Below are 23779 nucleotides of genomic sequence, written 5' to 3' on the forward strand. Positions count from 1 at the left end.
GTTCAAGTAAATGGTGCCCCGGTGAGGAATGCCTGTCAGGCTACACCCTCAAGGTTCCCTTGAACTCATCAATAGCGGGACACAGTGAGCCTTATTGAACCTTGGAGAGAGACACTGGGGAACACCTGTGAAGTGTTCTTACCAAAAACACTTAGCTCAATCTGATCATGAGAAGCGATTAGACTGAGGTTGGGGGCATTCTCCAAAATAACTCCCAGGGTGTTTTCTTTGTTTGGTCAAGGAGAACATGGGGTAGAGAAATCATTTAAGATGAAAAGAGATTGAATAGGCAGAGCAAGAAATCCTACACAACACCGTAGGAGTCTTATTTTCTCCCTCTCCTGTTTCAGTGCTGGGGTTTGAAGCCAGAGTCTCACGCATGCTAGCCAACGGTCTACTCAACGACACTCCGCATCCGTCTCACTCACAGGGGGATTTTCAGTCAAATTGTGGTTCTGCTTCCTTCTCAAGAAAACACAAAACAATCCAAACAAAAATTAATACAAACAAATCCCATAGAGGAAATGGAGGGAATAGGAGCACGCCTCGAGTGCTATGTTATGGGAGTGTATTGATGTCCTGCGTGTGATGCCTGTGTCATTGTCATATGAGCACTGCTTTGCAGTGAGAAGATTCCAGAGAAAGCATTCATGTCTTACATGTTCACAGTGAGCATGAACAGACAAAGCCCATAGCGGCTTCATACATGCAGGAGAAGCATAGCAGGTGTTCATTCTTCTGACTTTTCTGTAATTTTTAATTTTCTCAAAAAGTTGGGGGAAGAAAAAATATCACGGAACCAGCTTTCAACCTTTTCCTATAAAAAAATGTAGAAATGGCTTGTCCCCTCCTTCTGATATTTTGATTGTGTCTTCAGACCTAGCTGAAACTCTTGGTGTGGGAGCTCCTTCTATATATGTGTTGCTTTTATTGGTTAATGAATAAAGCTGTTTCTGCTAGTGGCTTAGCAGAATAGAGCTAGGCAGGAAAACTAAACTGAATTCTGGGAGAAAGAAGGCAGAGTCAGTGAGAAACCATGGAGCTGCCAGAGGAGAAAGATGCAAGATGCAAGCTGGAACCTTGCTGGTAGGCCTCGAGCCTTGTGGTAAAATATACAATAATAGAAATGGGTTAATTTAAGATATAAGAGTAAGCCAGAAATACAATTAAGCTATTGGCCAAACCGTATTGCAAATAATATAGTTTCTGTTTGATTATTTCGTGGTTTGGGTAGCCAGGAATGAACAAGTGGCCTCTGCCTACAAACTGACCTCATCTTATGTATAGAAAAATTTTAAAACATGAGCATATGTAACAACAATAAGCACCTTGAAATATTTATGCTGAATATTACAGTTTCTAGGACATTTCCATTTAAACAAACACAGTTCTTCACAAGGATGTTGGGAAGAGAATATGATTTTTCCATTCTTCCTATTTATAAATGAGAATGGGAGATGAGGTCTGAGCCGCTCATCCAGATACTCATGGGACACCTAAGCCCTCTTACTGTGTCTTATTGTGTCTTCTTAGCATACTATAAACACCCAGAAATTTAGCAAAACAACTCACTCCCTTATTTTTGTACAGAAAATAAGAAAGGGATCGTGAGGTATTTGCTAATCCCATTGCCACTGCAGGGGAATTACAGATTCGGGCTGTGCACGCGCCTCTGCTCACCCCATTAAACATGCGTGCTGTGGAACCCTTAGAGGCAATGCCACTAAGATATGCAGCCCCCACCTGGGCAGGCTAGAGCAGCAGCGTGGGTGACGTTAGTCTCCAGACCTGTGCATGCCGCTGCAGATCTGCAGGGGTGCGATGAGGAACCTCTAGAAATGTGTTCTCCTGAGAGTGAGTCAGTGTGTTCCTCAGAATACTGAGTGAAATCCTGTCGCATCTCCAGATGTTTCTCAGGGAACTGACATCTCTCAGAAGAAAGGGCACATGAGTCACAGGAGAACACAGTTCTGTCTTCACCTGACAGCTGGGGCGAGCAGACGCCTTCTGTCTCCCTCCACCCCGCCCCCCTCTCTCTCCATCTCTGTAGTAGAAAGCGGCTTAAGGAGAAAAGAGAAGAAACAAAAAGACACCAACATTTAAACCTGGTAGGGTCCACAGTTAGAGAAGACATGTGGCCCACCCTGTTTCTTTTCCTGAATGTTCTATTAGGGGCTGAATAGCTTTATTTTTACAACTGAATAAAGATGGAGAGAAAAAAGAGGTAGAAATGGGAGAGAAGATATAGGAAGTTGCTAAGTGGCATAGAATATACTCATGCCCTTTCTCAAGATCATCTATTTCCACCAAGAATTTACAGAATGACATTAGGAATCTGCCCGCCAACCATAGCACTGTACGACTAAGAACTGGATGTTAGGAAGTAGTTTACTTTACATCAGCTCCCCACATATACCCTTCAGTGCTGGTGACCTTATCTCTTCGGTATCCTGTTATTCTTCTGAAGCAACCTCCTCACACCACAGATCTGGAAAAACAGTGTTAGCCAGTGATCCATGTACAAAACTCTTCGGAGCTCTCCTAACTCTGGGGCACTTTTCACCAGACTTTTTGTGAAGTAGCATGCCAGCCATCCAATGTGAACTCTGTACCATGACCTTATTGCATGCTCTCCAGGAAGAACAAACAAGGAATGAATGATACCAGGTGGAAAGCTAGCAGCTTGGGAGATGGAGGCAGAATTCACAAAACAGGATGAGTGACAGGCTTTCTAACAGGTGCAGACATTATAAACTTGACAACAGAGGTCTTGCCCTGCTCCCCCTTTCTCCCCCGCTAAACCATTAGGTTACATCCCTAAAGCTAGCCCCCAAGGTCTGTTCCCTTATTTGGCCACATCCTTATGCCTGACTAAATTCCAGGGTCCAACAATTGAAATTCATTACTTGACTATATTGGCTTACGTGTCCAGTCAGGATTTCCCAACTCATTCTAGCACGCCTCCTCATCTTTATCTTTAAAAACCACTATTGCAGAGAACACCTGCCTCTGCCTTTGCCCTATCCAGATGCAGCCTCTGCCCACCCCCACCCAGGGAGGGATAAATAAACCTTCTATGTGCTGAGAATTTGATGTCTGGGTGTGTGCTGTGCAGACTCTGAGGCCCCTTAAAATTGGTAACTACTGTGTGATAGTAGTCAAGTAACTAGTAGTCGCGTAACTAGTAGTCAAGTAATTGTTAGTTGTAACTACTAATTTAGTAGCCAAGGCATAGAAAGGAAAGAATGGGGATATGTGCCATTCATAACAAATTTGTTTTAATTTTTAAAATTATTTTTATTTTACGTATGTGAGTGTTTCGCCTGCATGTATGTACATGTGCCACATGTGTGCCTGGTATTCAGAGACCGGAGAACACCAGGTGCCCTGGAGCTGGAGTGACTGACGTTTTTTTTTTTTTTGTTTCTAAGCCACCATGCGAGTGCCGGGAACTGAACCCGTGTCCTCTGCAAGAGCAGCAAGTGATCCACTGAGCTGACCTTCTAGTCTCCTGAGTGTTTTTGAAATCTGAGTACAAATGAAACATAAGGAGATCCTCAGTTGGCCGGCAACTGGCCTCCGTTCTAGCCTTGACCATGCATTGCATAAGACCTGCAAACAGTCCTGAGGCGTTTGCAGCTGATGGGTGAACCACAGCTATTGGCCAGCTGACTTGTCCCTGTGGGTTTCCAAACTCCAAGCCCTGACCGAGGTACTCTGCCGAGTGCTATTGTTCAAATCTCACGTCTGATCCCTACAGCTACCGGAGAACACCAGGTGCCCTGGAGCTGGAGTGACTGACGGAAGGCCAGGGAGGAAGAGAGAGAGAGAAAAGACCCTAGGGCCTCTGAGTAGCCTACGATTTGGGCATCTGGGTCTTTCCACGTTTCAGTCCTAATTGCTTCAGCCATCCCTGTCCGCTCTCCATTTCTTCTTGTGCTATATTTGAATGAATTTGACAAATGATGTGATTCATGCATTCTCTTCATTTGTTTATATATGTGTGGTATGTGAAAGTTTGCATATGTATGTGTGTGCGGTTATAAGTAGAGACCAGAGAAAGACATCTGGTGTCCTGTTCTATCAGTCTCCCTGCGTTACTCCTTCTCATGAACGTGAACCTCATCAGTTTGATCAGGGTAGCCAGCTCCTGGGACCTGCCTGTCTCTGCCCTTCCAGACCCTGGAGTTCAGGTATGCGCGATCATAGCTGACTTTTGTGTGGTTGCTGGGAATTTGAACTGTGGTCCTTGTGCTTGTGTAGTGAGTACTCTTACCCATGGAGTCATCTCTCCAGCCCCAATGTAACTTTCTTAGTTATTATCGGTCTGCAAAGCAAGCAGGGATTTGACTTTTATAAGGGCAGGATTTTTGTCAGATTTATTAACTTCTAGTTCTCCTAGGTGCTCAGAAAAGTGCTTGACATATGGTAGGTATTCAGAAACTATCAACTAACTACAAATGAACTGATCTTCTATGTCTTTTTTTTTTTTTTGTAGATAGCTTTGAAAACAGCTGTTGGCACAAGACCATCTTTTAGACTGAAGCCTGGAAAAATCTATTATTAAGTCAATGCAGGACAATATTCCAAGGAGAAAACAAATAGCTTACAAGACAATTATATCACCACCTCTGCTTGACCCTTTCTTGACCTCAAAGATCCTGTTTAGCCCAGTAACTTGGACTTCTTTGGGTTTTCATCACGTTATAATTTCAAGGCCTGGGATATCTCCCATTGTTACCACTGAGAAGAGAGACCCCGGAGGGTGAGCTATATGTGTATGCATTAAATGGTACATGCTAGAGATAAGGCTTGTGCTTCTTTGCCTTCACTGCAAGCGAGGTGGTAAACCCACACTGTTAACTCATTCCCAAGGTACTTGGATTTTATGTATTTTCACTTTCAAGTGAGGAACTGAGCCTGCCTAGGAACAGTAGCCTGCTTCAGTGTAGCGTGACCGCTGAGAAAGCCTGGGTTTGCAATTGTCTCTTCTGCCTGTCTCCCTTGCTGACACGCTGCTCCAATGAGGAGTCCCATCACAGACCATGGAGGGAAAGACCTTGGAGTGAGCGCCATCTCTCCTCGTTGCTGGTTCTCTATTTTAGCTTATGTTACTGAAATCAGTAAGACTGGGTTCAAAAGTAGTGGACATATTGATTTGGTGGAGGAGATTTCAAGACAGAGTGACAAGTGACATTTATTCGGTACCACGATTATTGCCAGCTGCCTTGAGTCAGGCTTATAGTGTGAGTCAGGGCAAAAGCAGATAGAATTATGTAAAAAGTAATTCATTGGGTCTGACAATGTACAGTTTGACATATATGTACTCAAAGCTGCAGAAAAATCAAATATAGAAAAAAGGTTCAGAAATTAGTACCATTAACAGAAGCAAAATAGTTTTACAGGGGAAATAAAAAGATGTCTGGTGGGCAAGATCTCATACGTTGATGCCTCCAGGGTATAAAAATACAAATGCATTTGAAGGACTTTCTTTTGAAAGGCTGCCCGAAAAGAGAGAGTAGCCAGGGTGCCTTGCTGGAAACAGGGAAGTGTTTTTCTATGTTCAACATCAAAGTCCTACCAGGCCTCTGCAGCCATGGTCCAATGCAGCCTGATTTCTTCTCAGGCTTGATGTAGAACTTTGCATCATCCACATGATACTGGCTTTTCAGGCACACGGAACACAAGAATTAGAAGATTTTAAAGAAAAGTCTGGGAGGCCACGCTGTGTGTGTGTGTGTGTAGGATTGTGAGTAGGCTGTGCACGAAGCTGTCAGAATAGAGTTGAATTAGAGACCCCAGGAGCTATGGGATGTCTGCTGAGGAAGTCTGTAGTGAATGAGTGCAGCCCTCTCAGGAGGGAGGCTGTGTGTGTGGCAGGCATCACAGAGGTGGGCTGCTCAAGTGCACCGGAACTCAAATGATGCCATCTGCTTCCCCGCCTTGCTGGACATGGAGCTATAGGACTTCATCTTTCCCTCCTAGTTTTTTTTTTTTTTTTAATCTTACTTTTGTCCAGCTTTTCCTCATGTTTCCCTCTCCTACCTTGTGTGCTGGAAATGTTTACTCTGACCATTGCACATGGGAAGTGTGTAATAAATTTTAATTTTAGAGGATCTCACAGATGAGAAACTGACTTCAGAATCAATAGAATGTTTGGATTTTGAACTTTTAAACAGAAGGAGGACTATTAAGACTTAGTGGGGAGGTCCTTGGAGCTGGGCTGATTGCTTTTGTAAGATGAGAGCCTCTGGTGGGTCAAGAGCAGCATCTAAACTATTACCCACAGGCTTATATTCTGAACACTTGTAACTGACTGGTGGCTGTGTTTGGGGAGGCTGTGGAACTTTAGTAAGCCTGTCTGCCAGAAGTCACCAGGGCCATGTATGGGGAGCTTACAACATGGCTCCCAGGTCTGGCCTGTCTCTGGTTCCTGGGATGTCAGAGAGAGAAGAGCCTCTGTTGTGTGCTTGCTGTAATGCCTTCGCTGTGGTGATGGCTGAAATGACTCTTGGAACTCTCTCCAAACAGCTTGTGTTTCTGCTGAGCATCGTAGTCAGAGCAACACAAAGGGGTTGGTACCCCAGGCTTCTGTCGGAGCATGAAGAGTTTCTACTTCTGTGGTCATTAATGGTAGTTTTTCCCCACATAGCTCTTGAGCGTTTGAAATGTGTAGGTCCAAATTATGGTGTGCACTGTGGATTTTAAAGACTTAGGAGGAAAAGAGTAAATTATCATGTTAAAAAAATTACTGCATGTTGAAACAGTAAATTTTATATATGTGGTTAAGATAATATTGTAATGAAACCCATCTGTTTTATTTTTTTAGTGTGGTTAATAAATAGTTTTATTTTCTTAGCTGTCTTGCTTTATATGTTTCTGGGGCAGCATCATATAACTTGTGGAGGGTTTCTTCTTTCTATTATAATTTTTGGGGACAAGGTGGGGGTATCCATCAGGGTAATAATGAAAGTTAAAGCCAGATGCATGGCTTTATGTCATGGCTAAATGACATATGTAAATTCAGGTGATTATGTTTTTATTCTAAAACCTTTACTTTGTAAGATAAAATACCTGGGTCCAGTATTTTGGAACTGATAAAATATTGACAATCTAGGTTGTTGAAATGTTTCCTGTGGTCTCTTCTTTTCTGAGTTGTCATGGATATCCTAGATTCCCAAATATCCATAGATTCCTGATTGCATGTAACAACAGTAAAAACACCATGACTTATGAAGAAGTAAGCACTTACAGAATTTGCTGTTTGATGAATACTGTGGGGATTAATGAGACTAACTCTGGTCTTACCCCTCCTATCTGAAACAAAGACATCTAGGTTGCTTTCTGCCTGCGCTATTCGGCAAGAAGGAAAAAATGAACAGCGTGAACAGTAATTAGTATCGACATAATATCCAACCAAGCAGGAATTCTCGGAGATTAGTTTTGGCAATGAGTTCTAAATGAAAGGACTTGGTTTCAAGCATGTCTTAAAATTAAGTATGAAAATGTAATTTAACTTGAGAAATCATCATATTCTGTCAGTAATTTTAAAATCTCTATATGAAAGTGCTCTTCCTCTGCTATTGTTCACAAGTGGCCCACACTCATCTCCATTTCACCACTATAGTGGCACCCAATGGCCTTCTTCCTGTATAATTACCCTGCCATTGGCCATAGCAGAAAAACAACCCCAAACTCTCCTAGCACGGGACACCGTGTCTTTGTCTGTCGATCCATGCGCAGCGTGACTTAAGTTGCCTTGAACCTTCTTCTCCTATGACCAGCTCTGGAGAAGACTTGGAAATGCGTCCTGCCTTGTGAAGCGAAAGGATTAACAGTTGGAGTTCTGTAGAGACGAGGAACTCTCAGTGAGTCCACGAGGAGAGGAGCATTGTTATAAGAAGGAGACATGAAATGTGGGGCTAAATTTTCTCCCCCGCTTGGAAAACATCCACCGATGCCAGATAGTATAGCAGGGACAGATGGCGCAGCAGCTGCCGTGAAGGAAAAATGCCTTACTACTAGGTGAGCCATGAAAAACGACGAGAAGGACGGAAGGAAAAGCACACCAGTCCCCTCTGCTGTCACATCTTCCCGTCACCACGAAATGTCTCATTGGATTCCATCAGGTGGCAGACTCCAAACGAAGCGCCTTCCAGGTTTCTCCACCGACTGAACATTTGGAATTTGCCACCACTCTCTTTGACAGAACTTGCTTTTTGTCTTTGGATTTTTCTGGCAGGACTGGAAGCAGGGATGGGTAGCAATGACTAACAGGATACACAGTGCCCATATATGGCAGAGAAGGTGCCAAGACGGATCCTTTTCTGGCTCAATTGGTTGCAGTTTGATTGCAGAAATTGGCCAGACCTCATCTTGGTTTATTTTAGATACGCCTCCAATTAACACTGATTCATGCTACAGATCACATAAATGGGGATGGCATTTTAATCAGATTTAAATGGAGGTTATTTAAAGATGTGACTTAGAGATAGCCAAAGCGGGCACACGCATGATCTTGATATTCGCGCAGTTCGTGTCCAGTGTTCCGTGTTGGTTGTTTGAGTCCACTAGCTTGAGTGTTCAGCAGTGATGAAGGGCTAGTGGTGTCATGGCTGGGTTGCCTCAGTAGGGGAATGCTTCCGCGTCTTCAGTTTCAAAGAGATGCCCCAACTCAATCGATTTGGAAAGGAACGGTTAAATGAACGAAGACCTACAAACGCTAGGCCTTGCAGTTTTGATACATATGCAATTAAACAGTATCTCTTTGGCAATTACTGTTGTATAACTAAAGCGAATAGAAATGGGTTCAACTAAGTTGTGATGTCCTGAGACAATAAAAGGATGTGAACGATATTAAAGATTGTTTTTGTTTTTCCAGCTATTGGAAAATAAAGACATTGGCTGGGTGAATTTCTGACTATGTTTCTGCCATTTAAATTTTGTCTAGAGGAGTTGGATAAAGGCTGTAGAGTTACATTAACAGTCACCAAAGGGTTGCAAGGGGAGTTTTGGTAAGACACAACCTGTCTCTTAGGCATTGTTTTAAGAAACACTGACTCTGAACTGATAGAAGGGGAACCAGCATAGGACCAAACTAGGCCCTCTGAATGTGGGTGACAGTTGTATGGCTGGGGCAGCCTGTGGGGCCACTGGCAGTGGACCAGGATTTATTCCTAAGGCTTGTACTGGCTTTTTGGAGCTCATTCTTTTTGGATGAATACCTTGCTCAGCCTAGATATAGTGGGGAAGACCTTGGTCCTGCTTCAAAGTGATGTGCTAGACTTTGTTGACTCCCTATGGGAAGCCTTACCCTCTCTGAGGAGTGGATGGGGGGTAAAAGGTAGAGGGGGTGGTAGAAACAGGGGAGGGAAAGGGAACTGGGATTGGTATGTAAAATAAGAAAAGACTGTTTTTTAAAAAAATAAATTAATTAAAATAATTGAATCCACTGCAAATAAAGATGAAACATAAAAGGGCTTTAGATGCTGAAGGGCGGGGGGAGGCGGCGGGGAAGGAAGGTCCTCCAAGGAGTTGCTCGGAACCGGTGGTTGAGTTATAAACCCCTCTGGTGAATGCAATCGTTATAGTTGATGAAGTCACGAAAGTGAAATGAGTCTGGAAAAAGTGAATATTTTGCAATCAAGAAAAGCCACTAAGAATCAGGGAGAAGAAAAGTTAGAAGAAGGAAGAGGAGTGAAGGAGAAAAAGTAGTCTATAGGTTTTCAGGGTAAGTGCAGTAGATAAAGGACGTCAGAAGGGTTTTGCTTTTTTTCCTTCTATCTTATCCGTTACTTTGAGTAGAAAGACTCTTCAGGCTGGGACCAGCAGCTCTGTAGTTTCTTTTTCTTAAATTCCTTTACTCACCTTCCATGGGGGTGTTGCTGTCTGGACGGTTTGCGAAGACCACATCCACATATTCCAGCTGCAGCCTCTGGAGGGAGCCTTTGAGTCCTAGCGGCGGAAGCAGAAAACAGAAGAAAACATAACTAACGGCCCAAAAAGTCCAGATGGGAACACTATTAGGAAGGACTGGAGTTTGATTTCTTTCAAGAATTTACTTAAAAACAAACACTGAATCAGTTACAAAAATTCTCTGGAAAGGGCATAGTGAGACCGTAGTAACTACCCACAGAAACAGCAATCCGCGTTATTTACGGAAAAATAACTGTCACAAGACTTAAGGAAACCAGATGAGAGACCTGGTTTTTAGCATAATACTGGAAAAATGGTTGAAAAAACTAGAAAGGAATCCACAAATCCAAGAATCAAATAGCCTAGAATAGTGGTTCCTAACGCTGCCGCCCTTAAATACAGTCCCCCAGGTTGTGGTGACTCTCAATCATAAAATTATTTTTGTTGTTACTTCATAACTGTAATTTTGCTACTGTTAGGAACCTAAGCTAGGGATGCCATCTTTCACAAAAGAGCAGCGTTGGTTTTGGAGTTCCGGGACTCGTGCTGTGTAGGGTTGGAACAGTGGCAATGACCGCAGACTCCAGAGCCAACAGCCTGCTTGGAATTCCTGGAAGGCCAGGCACAGTTAAAGTCAAACAGTGAAGCAGGCGTCAATGCCGGCTATTTCAACACGTGGATGCTGTCAGATACTAACAAGCACCAAGAGCTTCCAGGAAACTGTCAGATGCCAGAGCTGATGATGAGGTGATATGTTTATGTGTGACCTCTTAGACAAGAATTCTAAACAATGGAAACTTAATGAATTTCGAGAAGATCCAGAGAAGCTGGGCATGGTGACACATGCCTGTAATCCCAGCACTAGAGATATGGAGGCAGGAGGATTGCAACTTAGAGGCCAGGCTGAGTTACATAATCAGATCCTGTCAGTGAAATAGGCAGCAGAGAGCGGGAGACATAGCCTCCCACAGGGAAGAGCATGCTGACGGGGTATCCAATACCAAATGGGCGGCTCTGAAAACATACAAGTAATATTATATAGGTTGTACTTCCGAATAAAAGACTATATGTATACATATGTGCATATGTATGTAAGTAAAAATGAATAATGAAAATAAAGGCCATGAATTTGAAGGAGAGGAAGGAGGAACACAGGGGAAGGTTTGAAGGGGAGAAAGGGAAGGAGGAAATGATTCAATTATGATCTCAAAAGATAAAAGAAATGTATTTTTTCAAAGCCCAAAATGGTCAGGAATGGCAAAAGTTTTGGAGATAACTTACTGAAATATATTCCTTTAAAACACAAGAGAATCCCATTGGTGGTGATGCATGCCTTTCACCCCTGCACTCAAGAGGTACAGATACAGTTACAAGGCCAGCCTGCTCTACCGAGTGAGTTCCAGGACAGCCAGGGCTACACAGAGAAGCCCTGTCTCAGAAAACAAAAACAAAACCCAAAATAAAAACACAAGAGAAACAATTCAGTAATCGTCAGGCACCCTTACTACATAAAGCAAAGTAATTTTTAAAAATTGAAACAAATCCTGAAGCTGGAAAGCACAATAAATGAAATGAAAACGGAACTGACGGCATTCATAGCAGAATCCACGTAATGGAAGATTCAGCCGACGCCAAGACAATATCTGAATATACCCGAGGGTACGGTGAAGAGGCATGAGGAACGCTCATAGGAGCTTAAGAACATCATTAAAAGAACAGACACTCAGGTTTGGGGTTTCAACAAGGGCTTCAGAATCCTCAAGTTAAACATTTGTTAAAAGTAGCAAGAGGCTGTGGAGATGGCTCCGCAGCTAATGAGTCTCTTCTGCTCATCCAGGGAGCTCCAGATCAGTCCCCAGGACAGTTGGGTGACACACAATGGCCTATAACTCTAGCTCTCTTCTGGCTTTGAGCATACCCCGCACAGACATAAATACATACACATAAACTAAAAAGAGATGCAAAGAGGTTTACGAAAGATTTAATAACACGAACAGTGTTGCATGAGCTGAGGAAAAGTGACGCTCCAGTGCTCAGGCCTAACGAGGATATCTGCACCATCAAGGGTCGTTGTCGAAAGAGGGGCCAGCAAGAATGTAAGAGCCCAAAAGGCTGTGAAATGGTCACCTCTGGGTAGGACATAGTCCGTGTGACCATGATTTCATAGCAACTGTGGCTCTCTCCACTGGACTTGATGTCGGTCAAACACCCATGAGAGAGAAGCTCATAGGCCCTACCCCTCCCTGCTGAACTATTGGCTACCGGTGGACTCTGGAGGATGCTCAGTTATATTTAGTTGTATACCCATATGACTCCCAATGATCAGTTCCAAGCTCATGATCACACGACAGCCCTGTTTAAACTTGGGGTGTCACAAAACAAAAGCATATGAATGTAAGAAAGAGTTTTGGAGTGAAAAGGGGTGATTGGCAGGACTGAGAGGAAGATTCCAATCAGAAGAGAGGGAAGAGTGGAGACAAGGAAGAGAGAGTAAACAGAATGTATTATGCACACATATAAAATTGACAAAGAACACATTTAATAAAATGTATAGTAAAAACTAATTCTATAGGAATAAACATTATTTACACATACATAATGCAGGAAAATATTTGCCCACTATCCATCTGATTAAGGATTATTGAAGAAACTCAGTAGCAAATTGGTGTAGGAGGTCCTTTTTTCTGTGTTGCTTGTATTGGTTAATGAATAAAGAAACTGCTTTGATCTGATAGGCCAGAACTTAGGTAGGTGGAGAAGACAGAACTAAATTCTGGGAGGAAGAAAGCAGAGAGAAGCCATGGATCCTCTGCCTGAGACAGACGCTGGTTAGAATCTTTTCGTGTAAGCCACTGCCACGTGGCAATATACAAATTAATAGAAATGGGTTAAATTAAGATGCAAAAGTTAGCCAATAAGAAACTAGAGATAATGGGGCAAGCAGTGTTTTAGTGAATACAGTTTCTGTGTGGTTATTTCGGGTGTAAGCTAACCGGGCGGCAGGGACAAACAAGCAGCCTCCTCCTTCCAACAGCAAATCATTATCAACATTACCACCATTATCATCATTATCATGATTCATTTATGAAATGGGTAATGAGCTGAAATACACAGTTCTTAAAATAAATGAAGAAAATGTGGTATTTATGCATAAACATATTTTATATGTTCATGCATATTATAGTCAATCATTAAAAAGGCTATATCTCATTATTTATGACAACGTGAGTGGAAAGAAAAACATTATTCTAAATTAAAAAGCAGTTACAAGAAAATGAATACCAAATGGTCTCCCTTATATGAAGAATTAAAAACATTGTGGTGGGGCCTGGAGAGATGCTCAGCAGTTGGAAGCTCAGGGTCCTCTTTAAGTTTGGTTCCTAATACCCACGTGGCAGTTTATAGTTGCCTGCGTCTCCACTTCCAGGGGGACCTGATGACATCTACGAGTTTCCTTGGACACTACAGGCACATAGTGCACAGATATACATTCAGACAAAATGCTCCTACACACAAAGTAAAAATATATCTAAAAAACGGGTGGAGTAACCTTTATCAGACGCTGGATGTGGGAAGTAGTGAGGAAGGAGAGATGGGGAAAGGTTGAGTACCAGATGGATGCTAAGCTGAATACATAGAATAAATAAATTCTGCTGTGAGGTAGAGTAACACTCACAATAGCAATGTACTGTGTATTCCAAAAACAGATTAGAATTTGAATGTTTCTAACAAAAGAATTGATTGATAGCTGAGATGTAAATTAGCCTAACTTTTTTTGTTTTTTTGTTTTTCGAAACAAGCCCAGCTGTACAGAAACTCGCTTTGTAGACCAGGTTGGCCTTGGATTCATAGAGATTCTTTTGCTCCTGCCTTCTGAGTGCTGAGATTAAAGGCGTGCACCAGCACGCCCAGCTGGATTTACTTATCTTGATTTAAATGTTATCTAACGTGTGCTCGCACAAGGTATTCCCCAAATACGTGAAATTTTTTGATAAAAATTTTAATTAAGAATACAAAAAGTACATTGAATGCAATGATTAGTTACCCCCTGTAACTGTTAAATTACATTAAAGGCTGACTTTGTGTCAACAAAGAAAATCTCAGGCCTCTCTCAAGATGGCTTGCACTCTCCGTGGGAACTCTGCAAGCCTGGTAATAACCTTCCACAGTGACACTTGTGGCTATCGCTGGAAGCAAAATTTAAAATAAAAAGCAGTTTCTTTCCAAGATTCTTTTTGTTCCTTTGTATAAGTCAGGAATAAAAGACTGCCTTAACGCCATTAAATCAATGTATGTTTTAACAACCACAAAAATAGGAGAGCAAATAAAGGCTATGTTTAACCCTTACTAATTATATCAAAGTTTAGAAAAACTAAAAGATGTGGTCAAGCTATATCCTTTTAGTGATCCCTCCCTTTTTCTCCTTCTGCGAAGCTGGGTCTTGAACCCAGGACCCGTGGATGCCAGGCAAGCAGTCTGGGATTGAATTATTATGTCTCCACTCATGGTTTCGCTTTTCACTATGAGACAAGTTACTCAGGCTGCCCTTGAATTTGAAGTGTTCTGGGATTACGTGCCTGTACCAATGGGTCCAGCTTCATTTTTTTTTTGAAAAGAAACCAAATGCCAGAAGCCATAAGGTTGTGAGATCTAACATACTAGAAAGAGTGAAACTCGGGAAATCTGGAAGCAATAGCTTATATTTCAGTTCTAAACTTTTGGTCAAATTCTTAGGAGTATTCAGGAAAAATTAATTAATTTCACTAGTATGAATACTTCCCCCAAACAGAACGTATTATATGTATTATGCAATCAAAAGGAGAGCGGAGCTCAGAGAACTGTTTTATCTCCTCCCCGGAGGGCACAGCAGTTCCTTATCAGCCTCTTTAATCCCTCGGGAAGATGGAAGGGTTTCTCTTTTTATTATAAGCATAAAATTAATTGCCTGTTAAATGAGGCCCTTATAAATTTAAATTTGGCTCATTTGATTTTCAAGCTAGTTTATTGGATAGCCACAATTACTTTTTGGACAGAAAAATGGAATGCTGGAATAGAGCCCCAGAAATATTTTCTGTTCATGAAGAAAGGGTGTAAAGAGCTTTGAGGAGGTCAGAGCAGACAGGCCAGTAACTCTTCCATGGTTAGGATAGCACTGACTTCCTCAGGGAGCACCTTGAAGGGAAATTCACTGTGCCAGGCAGTCCCTCTTCCCTCCTCTCCTTCCTCAATCATCCCTTCCCTTCCTCTCTCTTTCTCCCTTCCTTCTCTCTCCTTCCTCTTCCATCTGGATTCTCTCTTTCCCCCCTGTTCTCCCTCTCCAGCGCCCCTCCCCTTCTTTCTCCCTCCTTGCCTGCCGCAGCCCAGAGGTCTTTAGAAGTCTTGGTTCTCCTGACCTCTGACCTAGTCTCATGAATGCTGCATTTAGGGTTTCAAGAGTGCATTGTTCCTGCCCTACATGATTTTCAGTTTTTGATCTTTCACGTGACTGGAAACCAAGTCAGGACATTCAACCGTTTGCGGTTTTGATGCTTTAATCTTGGAGAAACAGGTAAATCTCAGCTCTACAGTGAGGTGCTCAACAAATGTCTCCTAATCTAGTTAGGGATTCGCTAAAATAAACCTTCCTTTAGCAAATGTTTTGTTGAGCACTGACTTGGAACCAGGTATCATTTTAAGTTTAAAAAGATGTGCAGAAATGCACGAATCCTGACTCCACCACAGGAGCATGTGAGCAGCTAACAACAAGCTGGACACAGCTGCGGTGAGTGTGTGTGTGTGTGTAGAAGGCGCTAAGGATCTTGGGAAGCGAGTCCTGAAGGAGCAGAAGACATGCTCTGTGCCCTAGAAGTGGTATCTAGAAGTTAACTGGCAAGCTTTCAAAAGTCCACAGGATAAAAAATTAAGTACTTTCAATTAACTGTAAGAAAATAGATCTGTCTATTTTTCTTTTAGGTTCTGATAGTGTTTAGAATTATTTATTCGTTTATTTTGTTTTTTCTTATTTTTTTAAAGATGTATTTGTTCATGTATGAGTATTTTTGTCTGCATTTATATCTGCACTCCAGAAAAGGGCATTAGATCACATGAATCTACAAGTTACAGAGCTGCTATTTGGATGCTTGGAATTGAACTCAGAACCTCAGAAAGAGAAACTAGTACTTTAAATCACGGAGCCAGTCTCCCCAACCCTCTAGTTTTTTGCTTTTGCTGTTGTTTGTTTTTGAGACAGGGTTGCTCTGTGTAGCGTTCACTTTGTAGACCAGATTAGCCTTGAATTCAGAGATCTGCCTGCTGCTGTCTACCCAGTGCTGAGATTAAAGGTGAGCATTACCGCACTCATCTTAGAACTGATATTTTTACACAGGTTTCTAAAACAATGAGTTTATTGCAAGCTTTAAGCAGACGGGCATGGTTGTAAGGGCATCAGCTGCTCAGTGTTGCTGCTTTAACCATGTATCAATAGCTAATTAATGCACACAGTCTGCAAGGGCTTTATTTAAATACTTTTTTTTTTTTTAAATCAAATCTATCATGTTCTTGCTTTCCTCTCTAGCTTGGAAAAATGTTGCCTTAAATAATGCACAAAATTTCCCTATACAGCCTCCAGTTTCGTCTGTGGGGTCCTCTCTGCCACCTGCTTCTTTTACTAAAGGCACCTACTCCATTCAAATCACATACAGCTTCACATTCCATTGTGAAACGTGCTTGTCATGGGGCTTGAGTGTTCATGAACATGGTATACAGGAAAGGAACACTGTGATCACTCACTTTGCTCCGAAAATGTATTCTTTAACTGAGAAACCATTGACGGCCTTTCTTTTAAAGGAGGGATTGGGTTTTATCATTTGGCCCTCACGGAAAAGTTCTGAGCTGAGATTTGCCACCTGTTTTCTTCTCCCAAGCCTGCAGTGATAGCTTGTGATTTGGCAGCACTTTTGACTGTAAAATCTTGTGAGGAGTGTATTTATTGTGACAATGTCACTGTGATGGTTTGAATGAGAATGGCCCCCAAAGGCTCATAGATTGGAAGGCTTGGACCCCAGGGAGTGGCACTATTTGGAGGAAGTGTGGCCTTGTTGGAGAAAGTGTGTCCCTGGAGGTGGATTTTGATGTTTCACAGTCTCATGCCAGGCTTAGTGTCTCTCTCTTCCTATTGCCTGTGGATCTGGATGTAGAACTCTCAGCTACTCCTTTAGCACAGTGCCTGCCTCCATGCCACCATGCTTCCCACCGTGATGATAATGGATTAAGCTCCTGAAATTATAAGTAAGCCCTAGTTAAATGCTTATTTTATGTGCATTGGTGTTTTGTCTGCATGTATGTCTGTGTGAGGGTATTGGAGCTCCTGGAATTAGAGTCATAGATAGTTCTGAGCTGCTGTGTGGGTGCTGGGAATTGAACCCAGGTCTTCTGGAAGAGCTCTTAACCACTGAGCCATCTATCCAGCCCCCAGAAACTGATTTTACGAGTCACTGTGGTCATGGTGTCTCTTCCCAGCACCAGGATACTGATCAATACAATGACTTATTAAACTGTTCCTATTTCTTTATGTGAGGCACTCAAAGAATTGGGTCTGCCTGATTCTTAAGGCACAGTTAGGGTCTTAGAAAAATGGCTGTGAATCAGTTCAATGAGTATAGAGGATTGTAGATCTCCAAAGACCTTGGGATTCAGAAAGGATATAATAAACCTCTTAGCAAAATGTCTTCTTTCTCCTTGCAAAAATAAGAAGGAAATCATACCTACTGGGCTGAAGTCAAAGACTGTCCATGATATACAGCTTTGTCTTATTTTCCAACAGTGCTCCTTGAATTTAATGTGCACACGAATCACCAATGTTTAATAAGGTCACCTTCCCCACAGGGAATGTGCCAATAAAACCCAAGTATAATTATCTGTAAACCTCTTCCAACTGTATCTTTGGTTTAAGAATCTCATGGCGGTCTTCCTCTGCAGAATTCATTTAATTCTTTAATTTCAGTTTGCATACAAATGTCCTATGGGGGTAAGCCTCCTACTCATTAGCCCTTGTCTTTGGCTGAAGCTACAAACTTCAAAAGAGCACCAATAAAAACACAACAAGTGGTCCCAATCTCAAAACTCTCACAGTTTTTGTCAAAGTCTGAGTCTGCGTTGGCTTAGATTCCTGCTGAACTGATTTACCATCTTTTGAGAATTCCTTAACTAAAGAAAGTAGAAATCTAAGGTATTCCTATTAAGTTGCTCGAGACCTTGAAGAAAATCTATTGAAAAGAAAGAATTCTGAAACCCCCTACCCCAAACACACTTAAGTCTTAAAACAGTGGGTATTCAATAAAGAGTTTCTCCATTCTTTTTCTTTTTGATTTTATAATTTTTTTTGGTAGATTCCAGTGTGAACCTTTTTCTGAATCTCTTTTCCTAACCAATTATATTAAAAAGAAAAGACCTTTTTGGGTAGCACACTGCCCTTCTTGGGCAACTGGGTTGTTGGGTATTGACCAATCCCATGGTAGAGGACACACCTGCTGGGCCATGCAAGAGCAGGAATGGTGGTGATTGGGAGGGACAGGCTTGACTTCAGTATCCAATTGTACCCTAAACCTCAGCAGATTGTGTTTAGAAGAGAAAACTGGAAGCTTTCTTTAGGGAAGGGGGTGGCCATTCATCGTGGCACCCCACGTTATCACAGGCTCAGGACAGAGTGTTCTCCATAAAGCAGTTATGCCCATAAGGCAATGCTGATAATTGTGACAAAATGACACTGTGTTCATTATGTGGTGGTCATTATGCTTCATGTGAGTGAATGAGTTTTACTCTCTCTATTGCAACCTTATAGGAAAACTTGTGATCTGTGCTACAGCCAAGGAGGCAGAGGTTTAAGTAGTTACTCAGCACATGTGGAATTGTCGGTACGTAAATGCACAGCTCATGCGCACATAAATAAAGTGAGAAATACGAACCTTAGAGAAAGACTTTAGAAATAATGATATAATAAACTTTATGGCTAAAAGTGTGTGTGTGTGTGTATGAGAGAGAGAGAGAGAGAGGGAGAGAGAGGGAGAGAGAGGGAGGGAGGGAGAGAGAGAGAGAGAGAGAGAGAGAGAGAGAGAGAGGAGGGAAAAAAGGAGAGACACACACAGATGCTTTCAAAAGTCTCCTTTTAAAATTAAAATTAAGTAATTGAGGGCTGGTGAGATGTTAACAGGCCAAGTAAAGACTAACGGCCCAAGTTTGCTCATCGGGACCACCATGGAACAACAGAACTGAAGACTGAAAATTGCTTTTTGATCTCCCCATTGGAGACCTGGCACCCCACTCCTCCCTGTATCCAATAAAATAAAATGTAATAAAATAGAAATTAAATAATCGAATAACAGAATTATCTCTTTCTACTACTAATCTGACTTTTTTTTTTTTTTTTTTTTTTTTTTTGGTTTTTTCAAGACAGGGTTTCTCTGTGGTTTTGGAGCCTGTCCTGGAACTAGCTCTTGTAGACCAGGCTGGCCTCGAACTCCCAGAGATTCGCCTGCCTCTGCCTCCCGAGTGCTGGGATTAAAGGCGTGCGCCACCACCGCCCAGCTTAATCTGACATATTTTACAGTAATATGAATATTCAGGATTACAGGCATGTACTACCAGATGTGGCAAAAAATCTTAGATTTTCTATGAATTTGTTCATGAGCTTATATAACGAGATTGAAAATACGTGACAGCGCCTTAAGACCCCCCCCCCCACTGTAGCAAAATGTACAAGTGTAAAATCTTTTATATACAGGCAAGCAAGCAAGAAATAAAAAACATTCAACACTCATTCCTTACAGTGAAATAAACTAGCTGTGTCTTACTACATAATGGCTTTTGCAAGCTGTTTTATTTTCTGTTTATTTCTAACCTATATAAAATTTTGATTACCATTAAGAAAACAATGGCAATTACAAACAATGCTGTTAATTTATCTAGTGGTAGTAATAAACTATTCTCTTTTGCTCCCTCCCTCTCTTTCTCTCTCACTCTCTTACACACACACACACGCACACGCACACACACACAGAGTTTATTTTTAAATTTTCCCCCCAAGACAAGGTTTCTTTGTATAGTTCTGACTGTCCTGGAACTCACTCTGTAGACCAGGCTGGCCTCGAACTCACAGAGATCCACCTGCCTCTGCCTCCCGAGTGCTAGGATTAAAGGTGTGTGCCACCACCACAGAGTATAATAGTGTTAACATGTGCTCAAATCAAAACAGGAACATTTACATAAATATCCATAATAGCCTCAAAGAGAGAGCAAACCAAGCACACATTCACTGATACAAGGATGACTTAGGTTTAGCCTATGCACAGAGTGGAATATTATTTGGAAAAAAAGAGAAAAGTAAAGTACTGACTCATGACATTGTGACTAGTGAAAGAAGCCAGACAAAACGCCATCAATCATGTGATCACATTTACAGAAGGGCCAAGTGTTTAGAGATGAATGGTAGGTTAGTATTTTGGGGGGGTGTTGTGGAAAAGGCTGTAAGAGTGAGATGGTGAATGATTTATGTTTTTTTCTAAAGATTTATTTTTTATTTTTACTTTTATGTGTGTGAATGTCTGCCCTATGTGTGGCGGTGCCAACATAGGCCAGAGGTGGTGCTGGACCCTATGGAGCTGGAGTTACAGGTGGTTGTGAGCTGCTCATTGTGGGTGCTAGCACTCAAACTCTGGTCCTCTGTAAGATCAGGAAGTGCCCCAACCCCTGAGCCATCTCTCTAGCCTTGGTAAGTGACTCCTAATGAGTACAAAGTTACTTTTGGGGTTGACGGAAATGTTTTAACATTGGTTATAGTGATTACTGCGTAACTCTGTAATTATTCTCAGAACCAAGGAACCACAGTTTTAGTGGGTCCCTTTCGTGGTTATGTTTATCACAGCCCAGTAAGGCTGTCTTGGGTCTCCTGTGGTCTTCACTACAGCAGCAGTGACTATACACGAGAAGAGCTCCAGACAATTCACCTTCCACTCTCCGGTCCTAATTCTTCCTGCATCTCCAGGTTACCTGAGCTCCACCCCCCGAAGAAACTTGGTTGGTGGTCACTCTTTTCATAAAGAATTCCCCCCTCCCACACACACCTTTCCAATGTGTTTTAAACCTATTTGACAGAGCCCACAAACTAGAAGAACGCACCTTCAATGATGTGCTTTCTTGACAATCCTCTCTCTGTCTCAGCTCTGCAACAGAAAAGAGGTAGATGGCTTTGGCTGGGAAGTGCTGTTTTATTTTCTAACAAAATCTGTTTCAAAATGCAGAATAATGCCCATTCTTAACTTTCTTTTTATTTATTCTTTGTGTCTTCCACATTATGCCTCCCGATCCCACCCATCTCCCCCCTCCCAAAAAAAGTAAATAAATAAAATCTAAGAGAAAAAAGTGAGGGAGCAGGGGAGGAAGAAAGAGAAAAAAAAAATCTCATCACGGAAGCTGCAATGTGACACATTAAACCCCTTTATCCAGACATTTTTACATATCCAGGCATTCGTTGTAAAGAATCCTTGCTCAGGTTCAAAGCCCCTGGACTCTGTTATCTCCATTAACTTTGCCACCTGTGGTGGGTGAGAGAGCTGACCCCTCCCCTCACCAGCTGCAGCACTTGGGAAAGTGGACCCTGCACCTCACCTGGGCAGCACAGTAGAGCTGATTGTATTGGCTGAGGTGTGAGTGAGCCAGTTCCGATGGACGGGAGAGCTGACCCCATTACTTATCTGTTATGTGGCCTCATGGGCGGGGGTGGGGGGAGGTCTCCCCATATCCCCGTCAATACCCGAAGAAGGTGAAAGAACTACCCCTGATGTCATAAGAGCAGGAGAGCGGTCCCTGCCCCTCATCAGCTGCAACACTCAGGGCCAACTCTACTATGTTGCCCAGGAGAGGTGTAGGGGTCGCTCTGCTGAGTGTTGCAGCACTCACTACCCCAAGTGTGGGGACTATGAGAGGTGTGGCCAGGCTATTGATAGCACTCAGCACCCCAAGTGTGGGGACTCTAAGAGGTATGGCCAAGCTATTGGTAGCACTCAGAACCCCAAGTGTGGGGACCCTAATGTGGCCAGACTGTTGATAGCACTCAGCACCCCAAGTATGGGGACTCTAATGTGGCCAGGCTGTTGCTAGTACTCAGCACCCCAAGTATGGGGACTCTAATGTGGCCAGGCTGTTGATAGCTAGCACTCAGCACCCCAAGTGTGGGGACCCTAATGTGGCCAGGCTGTTGATAGCACTCAGCACCCCAAGTGTGGGGACCCTAATGTGGCCAGGCTGTTGATAGCACTCAGCACCCCAAGTATGGGGACCCTAATGTGGCCAGGCTGTTGCTAGTACTCAGCTCTAGGTCAAGCTACCAACCAGCCATGCGCACTCTTCCCTTAGAGAACACAGTACACAGCTCAATCTTCTAGTGTTGTTCCTGACCAATCTAGAGAGGAAAAAAGTCTTGGCCTAAGTTCATAGGTTTACTCTGTGGTGGACACAACACTGATGTTGAATTTTTGGATAAAGCAAATTTGAAAGCATTTTTTGACAATAAAAATGATTTAATAATGATTTTTTTTTAAAAAAAAAAGATGCCATAAACTAGCCTTAAGTTATCATCTGAGGGGACGAGATAAGCCTTTGATGACAGAGCTTCTGTTACTCCAGAAAAGCCCTAAAGTCTGGGCAAGAAATAATGTGGTGGCTGGGTCTTAAGAGCTGGTGAGGTATTCCTTCAACATCAACGCTTTGGACAGCTTCTACAGACCTGTGTGCCACCATTCACCTGCTTAATGTATCTGTTCCCAGACTTTTACAAGAACATCAGTTAATATTGTGTGTAGCTCTGCTATGTAGTGGCCCCTGCATCTGGTCTCATCTCTGGATTATCTTCGCCCTCGAGGCGAGGTTTCACGTTCCATTGCAAACACAGGGATCGAGAATTGAGGAGACCATGAATCAAAACTACAGAAAATGGGCACCTGGATTTCTTATAGGTACCGTATTATCTAAAAAGAGAACATTAGGAATAAAAAAAATCTAAATTCCATCTTTATGTTTTCATATCTTTAACAAGCTCAAGGGTCATCACCATGCGAGCATATGTGTGTGCGCACACAAGCTTTGTGATTAAGATCTTCCTAAAAAACTCGTCCTGGCCTCCTATTTTAAAACACAAACTGATGACAACAAAAGAGAAAAGAGATACTTTTCTGTTTCTCCCCGCCTGTTTCAGGGTGGTCAGTAAGGTTTTGCTGGTTTCTGGTTTGCTGCTATTGTTAGAATACCAGCATCTTTGAGATTTCGACAACCGTTGCTCCGGTATAAGGACCAGCGTGCTGTTTTCTTACATTTTTGGTAAAAACATCCAGCTCCCGGTTCTTGCTGAATAATGTTCAAACATTAACAGGCTGGCTCATTGGAATCCAGGTCAGCCTGGGGATTTGTTCTGCATCCAGCAACGCCAAGAGGGCTTCTCTCATTTGCCCTGCTGGTGAGTGACACGGGATAGTGTCTGTCACCCCCTAGTGTGACGTTCTTTCTGATCACAACTCTTAGAACCTTCTGCAGAAACCATCAGAGACTTGAACATGGAGGCCAACAGGATACTTTTATCTTTACCTTCTGTGGAAATCTTTGCGATTTGGAAGATTTAAGGAGCTTGTCTTTTGTGGTGCCTTATTTTCTTTTCCTGAATTCTGAACTCTGTTTTGGAAATGGTTGTTAACTATGACACTGAGAAATCTACACCAGTCATTTAGTAGCAAGTGGCCACCTGCTATGTACTAAATTTCTTTGAGAATACTCTTCATTTGTGACTAGCTCTGCACTCTGATCTTCAGGCAAACTTCATTTGTTACAGCACAAATGAAGT

General features: G+C 42.4%; 1 protein-coding gene across 2 annotated transcripts in view; it reads right to left on the bottom strand.

The window, feature by feature from the left end:
- Kcnab1 (potassium voltage-gated channel subfamily A regulatory beta subunit 1) overlaps window positions 1-23779 on the bottom strand; it is a 332096-nt gene that overhangs the window by 37028 nt on the left and 271289 nt on the right. For both annotated transcript variants that reach the window (XM_057757376.1, XM_057757377.1), the window contains exons 7-8: window positions 21067-21110; window positions 9868-9954 (exon numbers count right to left, since the gene is read on the bottom strand). In XM_057757376.1, the coding sequence (XP_057613359.1) occupies window positions 9868-9954; window positions 21067-21110 (131 nt within the window). The remainder of the gene's footprint in view (window positions 1-9867; window positions 9955-21066; window positions 21111-23779) is intronic.

The sequence above is a fragment of the Chionomys nivalis genome, chromosome 24, assembly GCF_950005125.1.
Source record: "Chionomys nivalis chromosome 24, mChiNiv1.1, whole genome shotgun sequence".
Classification (NCBI taxonomy): Eukaryota; Metazoa; Chordata; class Mammalia; order Rodentia; family Cricetidae; genus Chionomys; species Chionomys nivalis.